General features: G+C 45.4%; 1 protein-coding gene across 1 annotated transcript in view; it reads left to right on the top strand.

Annotated features, from left to right (window-relative positions):
• Positions 1 to 789: 789 nt before the first annotated feature.
• RP2 (RP2 activator of ARL3 GTPase) overlaps positions 790 to 13,538 on the top strand; it is a 29,439-nt gene continuing 16,690 nt past the window's right edge. Inside the window, exon 1 of the mRNA XM_045004824.1 lies at positions 790 to 952. Coding sequence (XP_044860759.1) covers positions 824 to 952 — 129 coding nt within the window. The 5' untranslated portion in view covers positions 790 to 823. The remainder of the gene's footprint in view (positions 953 to 13,538) is intronic.

Genomic DNA, 13,538 nt, shown 5'->3' with positions numbered 1-13,538 from the left:
AACATAGAGAAAAGCTTGAAGATGTGAACCCTAAACCAGCAGCTTTGTTCTAAATATTATAGGAGGTGGCAACTGCAGAACAAATCCTCTCCCCATGGATCTTGCTGTGCACTGTCCTGTTTGTAGGCGTGTTGAAGGGTTTTCAGTCAATGGTGCCCCATTTTCAACCTGGTTCTGTCAGGCGTTTTGCTGTGGCTGCAGATGCCTGGTGGTTGGCCGAGGCTTTTAACCCTGGCTCCTGAAGCTGGGTGACATGTTTTTAATGTTGAAATTTCTATGAAATTCCAGAATTAAAAATTCCCAAAAAGAAAACAACCAGGATTTATTTTGACCGACGGGGCGGTGGCACATGTCCCGGGGGCTGCTGCTGTTGGTGGTTGTTAGAAACGGGGCCAAACTTGTAACAATTGTTTTTTAACTTCGAAGCTGCCAGACGGGAACGAACGGAGCAGGCGGGGGCGGGCACCGAAGAAGAGGGAGGGGGGATTTGTTTATTGTTTTTTTGCTTCCCTCTTTCCCCCGGCAGGGGCAGGGGAGGAGGCGGGGCCAGGCAAAACACGGCGCCTGTCTCTTTAAAAGCGTCTCGAGCCCGGCGCCCCGGCGGCCGGCGAGGCTGATTAGCGGAGCCGCGCCGCCATTGGGTGCAGGTGGAGAGGGCGGGGCCGCGGTATCCCAGGGAGACGGGTGTGGGAGAAGCCGGAAGCGGCGGCGGCGGCGGCGGCGGCGCGCGGGGAGAGGCCAGGGCGGGGTCGCTGCGTCGGTGCGGGCGCGCGGCGGGGGGCGCCTGGGTGTCGGGAGGCGCCTCGGGGCGCGCGGCGGGGCCATGGGCTGCTGCTTCGGCAAGAGGCGGAAAGAGGCGAAGGGGGGCGCGCAGGGCGGGGCGGGCCAGGACCCCCCGGCCGCGGACGAGGAGGCGAAGCCGCCGCAGTACAGCTGGGACCAGCGAGCCAAGGTACCGCCCCGCCCCATCCCCCTCCTCCCTGCAGCGGCCCCCAGGACGGGCCCCCGCCCCCTGGGGCAGAGCCTCCGCGGCAGCCCCCCCCCCCCAGCCTGGCGAGCTGGTCTCCCCTCCCGCTACCCCCAGCTCCCGCACCCTGGCGTGGCGGCGGCGGCGGCGGCTCAGGCGTTGCTCCCGTGGGGCTCTGCCCTAGCTATTCCCCCAGCCCCACCCCACCCCTCTTTTCTTTTCTTTTCTTTCCCCTCCGGTGGGTTGGGTTTTGTTTTTGATTTGGTGGAGGCGCCGCTGCTGACCCCTGGGCACTCTAGAAAGCTAAATTATATCCCCATCCCCTCCAAATTGCACCCTCAGGTTACAGCTAACAAATACCCTGGGCAGTAGTGTTGCTTGATTTGTTTTTCTTTAATAAAAAAAAATTCTCTGTGCAGTCTCGGGGTGGGGGCCGGTTTCCCATCCCGGGCAGATAGTATTAAATTCTATTTTCCAGTTCCGTTTCTTGTTTTTATACTTGCCACGAAGTGGTAGCATACCCTGGATCTAGGAGACCTGATCTCTAGCATTTCACCAGAGGGTGAGAAATGAATTTCAGAGTTGAGGACCTCCCGTGGAGAATGCCCTGCCAGCAACCCATAGAAACAGGAAGCTTTGTCGGTTGAGTAGCTTTACTAATTGCAAATTAGGTGGTGTCACTTATGGAAAGATTCAGTCTTATGTAGCAATGTCCCAGCCTGCTAAATTCTTATAAATTAAAAGTTTAAAACCAACCCATTTGTTTTAGGGTGGAATGTAACAGGCAACTGGGGAAAACTATCCCTCTTTGCAAGGCACTGCTTACTAGCTGGGTAGCCACATTCTGCCAGCCTTCAATGTAAAGTGTAATCCATGTAAAACATGTTATAGTAGAATGAGGCTGTTTTTTCTCTCTCCTATTTCATTCCTAGTTTGCTCCTTTTTTGGCACTAAGTTAGATGGTGACTGTGAACTACATGTGAAGTAGTGGCAGACAGAGCAGAACTGAGTTTGTACTTTTTATTTCTATTAATCCCTTGGCTTTCTAAGCATAATTAAAAGGGGGTGGATGTCCTGGGGCACTCCAGACACAAGTTAGAAAAACAAGTACAATTCAACAGCAGCTACAGAACCAAACAGCCTTCTTGACTTAAGTGCCTCTTTACCCATGCACAGGTAAACTTCATCAGGCCCTAGCTATTATGATGTGTCAAGGATGTGTGGAGTGCTTTTTTAAAACTTGCATGTTATAGTCTCTTAGGCAGTATTTTATATTCCTGAAACTTCTTCCTTTTATTTGCTGGAAGTTGTTTTGGAGGCTGAGAGGAGTTCAGCTCATAAAGTGGCAGGATCTTTGCTAAGGATTCTCCTTCAACTGGTTGAGAGGCCATTGAGAGAGAGGCTGTGATGTTGCACTCTATCTGATTTTATGAAAATATGCTAATATGCTTCATGCAAAAGGTCTTTTGTAAGGTATTAGAAAATTTATAATCTGAGTGTGTTCATCCTATTTGTATGAATGTATCATTCTTGTATCTGAAACTAGAAATCTGAAATATAACTGAGGGCCTATTGTAATTATGCAAAGTGTGGGCCATTAGTGGTGGTTTGGAATCTTGAGGGCTCCCATTAACCAGGACAATTGTTTGTAGATGGCTCTGTTTTACTTGCCAGCACACATGTATACAGGAAGACTTACAAGTGGGTAATGAAGTCTTACAGTAACATGTGATCATGTCACCTGAACTGGAATCTGTCTTTAACCTGCTGCTTTTCCATTTAGAGGGGCACACCCACAGAGATAAGATTCCTGCCTTGTGCCAAAGCTATATAATGGGGTGGAGCAGAACAAAGGGGGCTGCAGTCATGAGAAATGCCCTAGCTACCACTTGGGCTGGAACAAGGGCTTTACAGGGGAAAGGATTGGGCCCAGACTAGGAAGGCATCCAGTCTGGGAAGGAAACATATTGAAACATCTCTGAGGGTGAGATTTTATCTGTATTCAGTTTCTTACTGTATTAGACATAGACTTGTGTATTCTATTCTATTTTATTTTGCTTGGTAATTCACTTTGTTCTGTCTGCTACTACTTGGAACCACTTACATCCTACTTTCTGTATTTAATAAAATAACTTTTTACTTATTATTTAACCCCAAGTATGTATTAATATGGGGGACGGGGGAACAAACAGCTGTGCACCTCTATCAGTGTTATAGAGGGCAAACAACTTGAGTTTACCCTGTATAAGCTTTATACAAGGTAAAATGGATTTATTTGGGGTTTGGACCCCACTGGCAATTGGGCATCTGAGTGTTAAAGACAGGAACACTTCTTAAGTTGCTTTCAGTTGAGTCTGCAGCTTTGGGGCATATGGTTCAGATCTTGGGTCTGTGTTGGAACAGACTGGCGTGTCTGGCTCAACAAGACAGGGTGCTGGAGTCCCAAGATGTAGGGAAAGGAAGGGCAGAAGTAGTCTTGGCACATCAGCTGGCAGGGTTTCCGTGATCCAACCCATCACAGAGGTCCCTAAACAAAAAAGAATTTGAATAAAAATCCTTCTCCTTTTCACTCGCCGCTTCATGTTTCACTTCCTTGGTACTTCTCCAGTTCTCCATAGACTTTCTTGAAAAAAATAGAGCATACTAGAATTTCAGTTTCAGTGTGTGAAAACCAAACTGAGACCACGTTTACAAGCCATAAAGCAGGGGTAGGCAACCTGAAGGCGGCATGCTAAAGGCGGCATGTGAGTGCCACTGAAAATCAGCTCGCATTACCTGGGTCCTTCCTGGCCACTGGTCCGGAGGGCTCGCATTTTATTTAATGTTAAATGAAGCTTCTTAAACATTTTAAAAACCTTATTTACTTTACATACAACAATAGTTTAGTTATATGTTATAGACTTACAGAAAGAGACCTTCTAAAAACGTTAAAATGTATTACTGGCATGCAAAACCTTAAATTAGAGTGAATGAATGAAGACTCGGCACACCACTTCCGAAAGGTTGCCGACCCCTGCCATAAAGGGAGAAACAGTTTAAACTTATTTTTTGCAGGCTTGTATTCTTATTTAAACATGGCCAGATGCCCTGGTGTGACACCTAAAGCTCTCTAGTGGATTAAGCTAAAATATGGGGTTAAGTCTGTACAAAGATTGTAGGGTAAGGACCAAGGAGGCTGCTTCATGTCAGACGTGATACTTTGATTTCCTAGACCTAGGGAATACTTAGGGCACATCTTGCCTAATACAGTGCTTGCAAAGGGAGGAGGCAGACCATGTTACTTGTATAGCTGTTACTCTCTTGCCACTGTGTTAACGTTATCAGTTACTGGGTTTTTTTTAAACATAGTCAGACTGGTTCTTCTCTTTTACAATGAGATTATTACAGAAGCCTCCCAAACACTAATTTCATTAAAGTTAAAGCAGTTAAATTAGTAAACTACATTTTTGTGAACCTGTCCTATCCAGCCACAGGGATAAGTTGAATATAAAATGATAGCTACAGTTACTTCCTAACCCAGAGGAAGGAGGAAAGGCAAAACAAGTCATTAGGGGAAAACTGACACTTTTCTCTCCTCCCCATCCCCCTTCAGTGTTTAGGTGAGCTGCTTTTGCAGGAGGTGAATGTATTAACAGCACATTAGGAGCAGTCAGTGTCTCAGACATTAGAGTAGACTACATTTGAGGTTAACTTTCCTAATAGATTATACAAAGGCTTAAACAATTCTATGTATGAAAGAGAATCTCATACTTAAATATTAAGTTGTTGCACATAGTGTCTGTAGCCAGTTGTGCAAAGGCTTCCTCTTTCCAAACATCATGTGTAATGATTCCTGGCTTTTGAGTTCAGCAGACCATACTGAAAACAGGGTTAAATATCTAATTTTTGAATGTCTCAAGAAAAGATGTATAGAAACTGTTTCAAACATTCATCACCCTTTCCTCTTTATCTTTTTGTGTTGGCTGCCCAGTGTACTCAATGCTACTGTTTTTGTGTTGTGTTGAAGTTTGAGAAATAGTAGTAAATGACTATGGAAAAAAATAGTTTGACATTTAGGGTACCAACATGCATGAAGTGGAATTGACAAGCTTTAAAGGGGCCCAAACTCAAAATGTAAGTTCCTTTTTAAAAAAAAGTAGCTTTAGATACTGTCCCTAGGTTTTCTGTCATTATGCTGTCTTTAATGTTGTCCTCTCCCTCATTGCTGGGTGAAAGGACGAAACAAATATGAAAACTGACTGTATGAACTGTTGTCAAATGCACAGAGTAAAGCAGAACATGTACAAGATACCTAGGTCTATTTTGTGCAAAAGCACACATGAAAATACATAGCAACAAAACCCCCAAAACCTCAGCTTTATAAATAGTTTCACTAGGTGTCTTCTGGCATTCATTTTTGGTCACTTTTAATAGTGTGGGTTGTTAACACACTGCTTTGGGTGGGAAAATTCACATTTACTGGATACTGTTTCTAACTTCAGTCTGTTAGGTCAGTAAGACCACTTTTATTGTAGGTAATGCTGTCTGTCCGCTATAGGAGTTGCCAGTTATTTTAAAGAAAAAAATTTATACGTCTAAAAATGTGTAGAAATATCTACGCATGTGTACCTGAATCTTTCTGCTTAGACTTTAGTTGCCTTCCTGTGAACTAAGAGTTGAATAGAGCTTTCTGTTTTCAAAAACTGACATCACAAGGCTCAAATACTGTAAAAGCCATTTTTACTGCGTTCTAGACAGTGCTGTAGATACAGAATCTAGCCACAGTGACTGAAGTGTGAAAATTGAAGGTTGATTTTTTTCCCTTCTGTCACTGTAAGTTGTATGGTTTTGTTTAGTGTAATGTTTTCAGATCTTAAAAATGAGATTTTTCCGATATTTTTCTTAGTGTAGGGCTGAGCTAAAGTCAATAGCCGCACTGTCAGATTTACTTTTTTTTTCATAATCAGCATTGCAGTAATGACAACTCAGTAAAACAGATTGCACTTCAGTTCTAAATCCCTAGTTTGTCATCTTAATGTTACCAAATATTGTTTCTGTATAACAATTTCTTGTGCATTGACTCTGTATAGAAACTTGGGGGACAATGTCAGACAGAAATCTAGTCAGTTTGGGGGAAAAAAAAACCCCAAACTGACGGTACTACCCTCTTTTTCTGGATCCTCCTGCTAACATTTGTAGTTTTACATCCATGCTTTCCTAATGCTTAAAAATGTATTTTCTCTCATTTGGTGAGAAGGCCACACAGAAAACAAACTAGAAAAACCAAAAATGTTTTCTGATATTTCAGTTATAAAGAATCTTAGGTTTTACTTATAACAATTAATACTCAAAAAGCATGCTAAATTTCAGTGACCCTTTAAAAGTCTGTATTAGCATCAGATGAAGAAGAGAGATTTGATGATCCTGAGTCAAGCTATTGCTTATAGATACTTTTTTGCCATGCCTGCAAAGCAGTCACTACAGAGATGACAGTTTAAGACAAATATAAAAAAACTCAGCATGTTTTGTATTAGTTAGAGGATGATTGACTACTTCTGAAATATAGCAGGTTGTTGGTTTGGGCAGAAGATGGTACTGGAACTTGGTGGGGCGAGAAGATGATACAAGAACGTAATTGTATAATGGTTAGGTGGTAACAGCATGTGGACATAGCTGTTAAAAGCTTCTGCATTGTGTAGTGCTGTATTCAACCAGTTTGCTTTTATCAAGATTCAAACAACGTAAGTTTTTTTTTTTTTTAAATGTGTATGTTGCAGGATAACCAATGTGTTTATGGAGAGATTTAGTATCTCCATATTTAGTATTACATTACATTACATCAAACCATACTTTAAATACCTTGTGGTAGATGTGAAAACACATTCTGATCAGAACCAAAATTACTACATCCTTTATGGTGGTAAGGACTTAACTTTCAGTTAAGTATAAGACATACCTAAATGGTTTTTAAAAAAAAAAAAAGAGAGAGAAATTGTAGTTTGTCTCATGTTAAATGGCATCCAGGTTCCTGGTCTTAACCAACTGACTGAGCCCATTGCTGAAGTTTCAGCACTGTTGGCACAGCACAAAGACCGCTGGATCTCTCCAGGTCTACCTAATCTGATGCCAGAGTTCTGGCATTGTTGACTCTAGTGGTTCAGTGACCTCTAAGTGGTACCAAGGTCCCTGCATTCATCTAGATCAACAGAGTCCAGTGCCTAGTATTTGTCATTAAAGTGGCCTGCAGCACACTATGTTGAGTATTAATGTCCCCATATCAGTGTGGGTCATCTTTATCTGGGTACCAGGATTTTAATACCTTTGACTATTGTATGCACTTGCTTGAAGTGGTCTAAGTGAAGTGGCATTCGGTCTCCAGGCCTCTGACAATCTGGTGCTGAGAATCCAGCACAACTGTTTGTCGTGGGCCACTTGCTTGAAGTGGTTGGTGCACAGATGTCTCTAGTTTCCCCTAGTGTCAAAAATCCAGCATCAGTGACTGGTGAACCACTAGTTAGAGGTTTTGTACTCAAGTGACAGTGGGATCATAGGATCCATCTGAGTCAACATAGCTAGCTGCCAAAGATGCAACAGCAATAACTTGGGTAAACCATTTGTCAAAGTGGCTCACTACTACTAGACACACATATCCAGGTCTTTGGGTTTGCGGATAGTCAACAGCACTGAATCCAGCTGACAGTCTCTGAAATGTCACTTAGTAAAGTGGTGTTATCCCCATCATGACTGTCACCAAGTTCCCTGACTTGCAAACACTCAGGTGCTGAAGTGCCAGCTCCCTTGATTTTGTGGAACTATCAACTCTGGGCTTAGCAGTCGAATGCTAAGAATTTAGCACTGCGGGATCAGGAAAATTGCATGCTGCGAATCTGTCTGGCATAAGTGGCTGATAGCCCTGGGGACTATCTAGATTGAGTCAGGTGCTGAGAACCTGGCACTGCTGATTGCTGTTCTTATGGGTGGCACCAGAGTCACCTGGTCTGCTGGGGACTGAGTTGGCACTTAAAAACTGGGTTTTCTGTCCCAGAGTGTTTTTGGTATCAGATGCTTAACCTCTGAGTAGTGTTTACATGAGACCATGTCAACAATAGCTTTCGCCCAGAACCTGCAGGGATAATTGGCTGAGGCTCTAGGGCAGAGGTGGGCAAACTACGTCCTGCAGGCCACATCTGGCCCATGGGACCCTCCTGCCCAGCCCCTGAGCTCCTGGCCCAGGAGGCTAGCCCGGCCCCTCCCCTGCTGTTTCTGCCCCCAGCCTCAGCTCACTCTGCTGCCAGTGTAGCGCTCTGGGTGGCGAGGCTGTGAGCTCTTGCCGGGCAGCGCAGCTGCAGAGCTACGGCCTGACTCAGTGCTCTGTGCTGTGTGGTGGCATGGCTGGCTCCAGCTGGGCGGCACGGCTGGCTGACCTGGTGCTCTGGGTGGCGGGGCTGTAATGCCAACAGCCACCGGCACTCCAGGCAGCGTGGTAAGGAGTCAGGGGAGTTTGGGGTGGTGGTTGGGGCAGGGGTGTGGATAGGGGGTGGGGTGGGGAACAGAGTTGTTGAATGGGGGCAGGTGTCCCGGGGGGCAGTCAGGAAGGAGGAGAGGGGGTTGGATGGGGGGACAGGGGTTCTAAGGGCAGTCAAGGAGAAGGGGTGGTTGGATGGGGCAGGGGTCCTGGGGGGGCAGTCAGAAAGGAGAGGAGGGGTTGGATGGGGCAGCAGGGGGCAGTCAAGGGTGGTGGTGGTCAGGGGACAGGGAGGTGTGGATGGGGCAGGAGTCCTGGGGGACCATCAGGGGGCAAGAAGTAGGGGGGGGGTTGGATAGGGGGCAGGGGCTGGGCCATGCCTGGTCGTTTGGGGAGGCACAGCCTCCCGTAACCGGCCCTCCATACAATTTCAGAAACCTGAGGTGGCCCTCAGGCCAGAAAGTTTGTCCGCTCCTGCTCTAGGGCCTAGACATTCCTTTTGTGGGAGGTCCTCCAGATGAAATCAGTAGAACACTTTCTAGTTCCTGGCCAGAATTATGAGGCGTACCCAGAACTGCTGCCTTAGGCTCCCAGAACCCCTCAACGGGATTCCCTAACCGAAGTGTCCTTGAGTGCTGAAACATCCCCAGCACTGAAATCTTGAAAACCATTCCCAGACTCAAATTGAAGTTCTTTCTCGGATCTGCTCCAATATCATCTACAGAGGCTGGATTTGCATGCTTCTATTTATGTGCAATCTACTAAAATTGACATCCCCCAAGCTTCCTGGGAGCAACTCCTTTCAAAATAAAAACATTAGCAGTCACTGTTGGGACTACACTTCCTTGATATTGGAAGCCTCTGTTGCAACTTGGTTGGGCCTTCTGGTGTCACATCTCTGATGGTTCAGTCCTGGAGCCTGTTCTTCTGCAGTGCCAGGAAGATATAGGACTTTCTTCCTTCATCTTTCTGTAGCAGCTAATCTGTTTCTAGTGCAGATGCCTCAGAAGTGTTTTCATGTTTTAAATTTACCTGACCCTGGACACTCAAGTAGCGACAATGCCCACTTAACTTGTAGATCTGATATTTTCAGATGAGATTAAGAACACCTATTCCTTGGTTCCACAGTACATTAAAATTGCTACATTGTTACTAAAATTTGTCCAGTGAGAAGAGGCAATTTGCCAATTAAAGTCCTGTTACTGGCCAACTGACTGTAAGTATCTATGGGATGCCATCCTTTAAGCTGGAAAGTTGGTACCTGACCTTCTCCTACTGTTGGGTCTGAGTGTATCCTTGTCTCTGTCTAGACTCTAGTCCACAGAGAGGTTCCATGACAGTGTAATTAGGTAATGCCTTTATCTATAAAACTAATTACAAAGATGTCACACTTTTGATGCTATTTACACCTGAACCACATAGTTTTCAGGTCACTGAAAACACTCATCAGGGAGTTCAGTTGTCACCTGCTTTACCATATATACCAGAGGAGGGCAAAGTACAGCCTGCAGGCCACATCCAGCCCACAGGACCATTCTGCCTGGCCCCTGAGCTCCTGCCCCCCCTCCCCCCCCCCACAGCCTCAGCTCACTGTGCTGCAGGCACAATGTTCTGGGCAGCGGGGCTGGAGAGCCCGGCCTGACCCGGTGCTCTGTGCTGCGTGGCTGGCTCCAGCCGGGTGGTGCAGCTGTAGCTTTGTCAGCCACTGGTGCCGCAGGCAACGCGGTAAGGGGGTTGGATAGAGGGCAGGGAGGTTTGGGGGTGGTCAGCGGCCAGAGGTGTGGATAGAGGTGGGGGTGGTCAGAGGGCAGGGAACAGGGGGGGTTGAATGGGGGCAGTCAGGAAGGAGAGGAAGGGTTGGATGGAGTGGTGGGGGGCAGTCAGGGGTGGGGGGTTCTGGTCGCAGTCAGGGAGTGGGGTGGGTGGAGCAGGGGGTGGGGGCACAGCCTCCCCTAACCGGCCCGCCATACAATTTCTGAAACCTGATGTGGCCCTCGAGCCAAAAAGTTTGCCCACCCCTGATGTATACTGTAATATTTCCAGGTGGAGAGACTGGGATCTTCACCTTGTTTTCCAGTTTTTTTAAGGTTTGTGGACTCTGTAGGAGATGAACACTAAACATCAGGGTTATTGATTTTTTTTTTGAGCTGTTTGTCTAGTCTGAGACTTTCCCCTGTGTCTAGGAAGATTCTTTGAACAGAGTTCTTGTATACAACAGCACAAATGTGTCTTCAGTTTTCTGTCTTACCTGTTCTGCAAGGGCAGAAAATCCTGACTAGGTGATTTTATTACCAAGGAGAGAGACTCATCAGTTCTCCTTCAGGGTCATACAAGTGTTGTTGGCATATTCCCTTTTCTTGGACTGGAATCAAGAATTCCTCCGTTCATTCTGCTTCCTTTATTTCAGGAGATCTGTTGGTACTGGAGCCAAGATATCTCCAGTAGTCCTAATCAGTCTTGTCTTCAGATGTCCTAGGTCTGATGTTAGCACCACTTTGCAGTTTACTGAGTCTGTGTCTTCAGGTTCTGGTAGGAGTATCCACTGGAGCTTGGATCTTCTCAGTTGACATCCTGACTTCTGGATTGCTGAGATGCTTTTCAATAGTTCTACTAGACTTCTGCAGAACACTCAAGCAAGAGCTTTTCAAAAAACAAATCTCCCTTACTTCTAATGTTGCTGTCTGCTACACGTTAAACATTAAGAACTGTGGAGTTCTACCAGGCTGCTTTGTGGCCTTAGCTTTCACCCTCATATTTGGGCACCTGTCCTTTCTTTATAATAGCCTAGTTCAAAGACACCATTTAATGTCAGTAGTTTGGGGTAGGAAGCCCATTCAATTCTGGCATCCTGGGTAAACAGGAGCCAGCCATGATCCATTGAGACTTGCAATGGTTACTAGTCCACAGTGATGCATCATGATGGGCTGAGTTGTAAAACTTGCTAGTTTGATGGGACAGGCAAAGAATAGGCATGCTGGCACAAGCTATTTTAGGAAAGTTCAGGTAGCTGTTCAAATCTTTGGTCATCCTGGGAACACTTACCATTTTGAAAAGTTGAGACCCTGGCTTTTTTGCTTTTGTACTTACTAATTTTTCACTTTTTTTTTCCTGGAAACTCTCAACATTAGGATTTTAACCAAACTCTAAAAACAGCTTCAAATATTGTTAAATCTAAAGGGCTTCTCAGTAACTGTGAAGGAGGGTGGAGGGGGAAACATAGCACGCCTTTTAAAATATCCTGTCTAGACACTGATAGGTAACATACATGAGAATTATTCAGCCACAAACTTGCTTGATAACTGAATTCTGACACATACTTCTCCCAGGGGTGTAGAAACTCTTGCTATGGAATTTTTAGCATACATGGTTAGGTAAAGAACCTTTGAGTAAAGAACTGCATGTAGACGCAGTGATTTCTTTGAGGAATCCATTGGTTGTAGGCTTGTCTGTCTTAATGTAGCAAACAGCAGGCTATCAAACTGAACTAGTTAAGCAACTGTAAGGAAGGTGTATTTAACCACTTAAGCACACAGCTCCCATAACAAATTGGTATTAAATCCCTAAGGCTCACTTCTAAGTTAAATCCTGTTTGCCCTACTGTCTGAATAGAGAGCTGCAAAGAAATTGAATTATGTATGAACTTCTGTACTGACTATCTCAATAGTAGCTGCATTCAGTGCAGAAGTTCTTAAAGGAACATTGACCTAAACTTTATTCTGAAAATGACTGACTTCATGCAATTACAAGTAACACTTAACTCTTCTGTTGTAGTCATCTTTAACAGGGGAAAAGATTTTTGCTTTCATTTGCCTCTTGCATTTGACAATACAGAAACTCAGTGTTTTTCCCTGTATTTCCTGGCTGTCAGATTCTTTTACTGAAAAGACCTTATGAATAACAGGGGTGCTGTTAACTCTTCCTAATTTTTAAAAATTAGGGAATCTTTAATAAAAAAAAAAAAGTACTGTAGCAGAAACTGAATTTTGGAAGTCAATTGAAATAAACCTCAAGTGGACAGTGTCTCTCTACCAATATTTTAACACTCTGCCCCCTTCCTTCTCAAAAAACACATACAAGATTTAGGGCATGTTTACAGTGGCAAAGTTACAGTGCCGGTCAGAAAGCTCAGAAGGAAAACCCGCTGTTGTGTGTGCACACTGACAGCTGCCTGCACAATAGTGTATTCACACTTGTGGCACTTGCAGCGTTATTCAGAGCGGTGCGCTCTGAGCAACTTTCCTACAGAGCACTTCTTTCTCTTTTGCCACTAAGACTTGTGGGAAGGCGGAGGGGGTCGCAGGACATCCTGGGTCCAGTCCCAATGCCCCGTGATGCATTGCTTCGCATCCCAGCAATCTCTGTACTTCTGTCTGCATTTGGTGACATCTTTCAACAGTTTGTGTACTGCATGCCCTGCCTCTTTTGGGCTGCAGGAGTGGATCCCAAACTTCTGATCAGTATGCTGCTCACTCTGACCAACACGTCACGAGTGGCAGTGGAATTATTCCTTAAACTACAAAGGCAAGAGGAGTGCAACATTGATCTTGCCACGCGTAGTAGCTAGGACACAAGATTGCTTGTGTCTTTCACGGAGGTGCTGACCACAGTGGAACTCCACTTTTGAGCTCAGGAAACAAGCATTGAGTGATGGGATCACATCGTGACGCATGTCTGGGATGATTAGCAGTGGCTGCACAACTTTCAGATGAGGAAAGTCGCAAGGACACGAGAATGAGAGCTGCCCTATCGCTGGAGAAGTGCATGGCAATCGCACCATGGAAGCTGGCTACTCCAGACTGCTACCGATCGGTCACTAACCAGTTCGGAGTGGTAAAGTCGACTGTTGGAGTCATGTTGCTGGAAGTGTGCAGGGCCATTAATCACATCCTGCTCCAAAAGACCGTGACTCTGGGCGATGTGCATGACATTGTGGATGGCTTTGCACAGATAGGCTTCCCTAACTGCGGAGGGGCAATAGATGGCATGCACATTCAATTCTGGCACCAAACCACCTAGCCACAGTACATTAATTGCAAGGGGTATTTCTCAATACTTCTCCAGGTGCTTGTGGATCACCATGGACGTTTCACTGATATTAATGCAGGCAGGTCTGGAAAGGTGCATGAT

The sequence above is a fragment of the Mauremys mutica genome, chromosome 1 (assembly GCF_020497125.1).
Source record: "Mauremys mutica isolate MM-2020 ecotype Southern chromosome 1, ASM2049712v1, whole genome shotgun sequence".
Classification (NCBI taxonomy): Eukaryota; Metazoa; Chordata; order Testudines; family Geoemydidae; genus Mauremys; species Mauremys mutica.
This window is presented reverse-complemented; position numbering and strand designations above follow the sequence as displayed.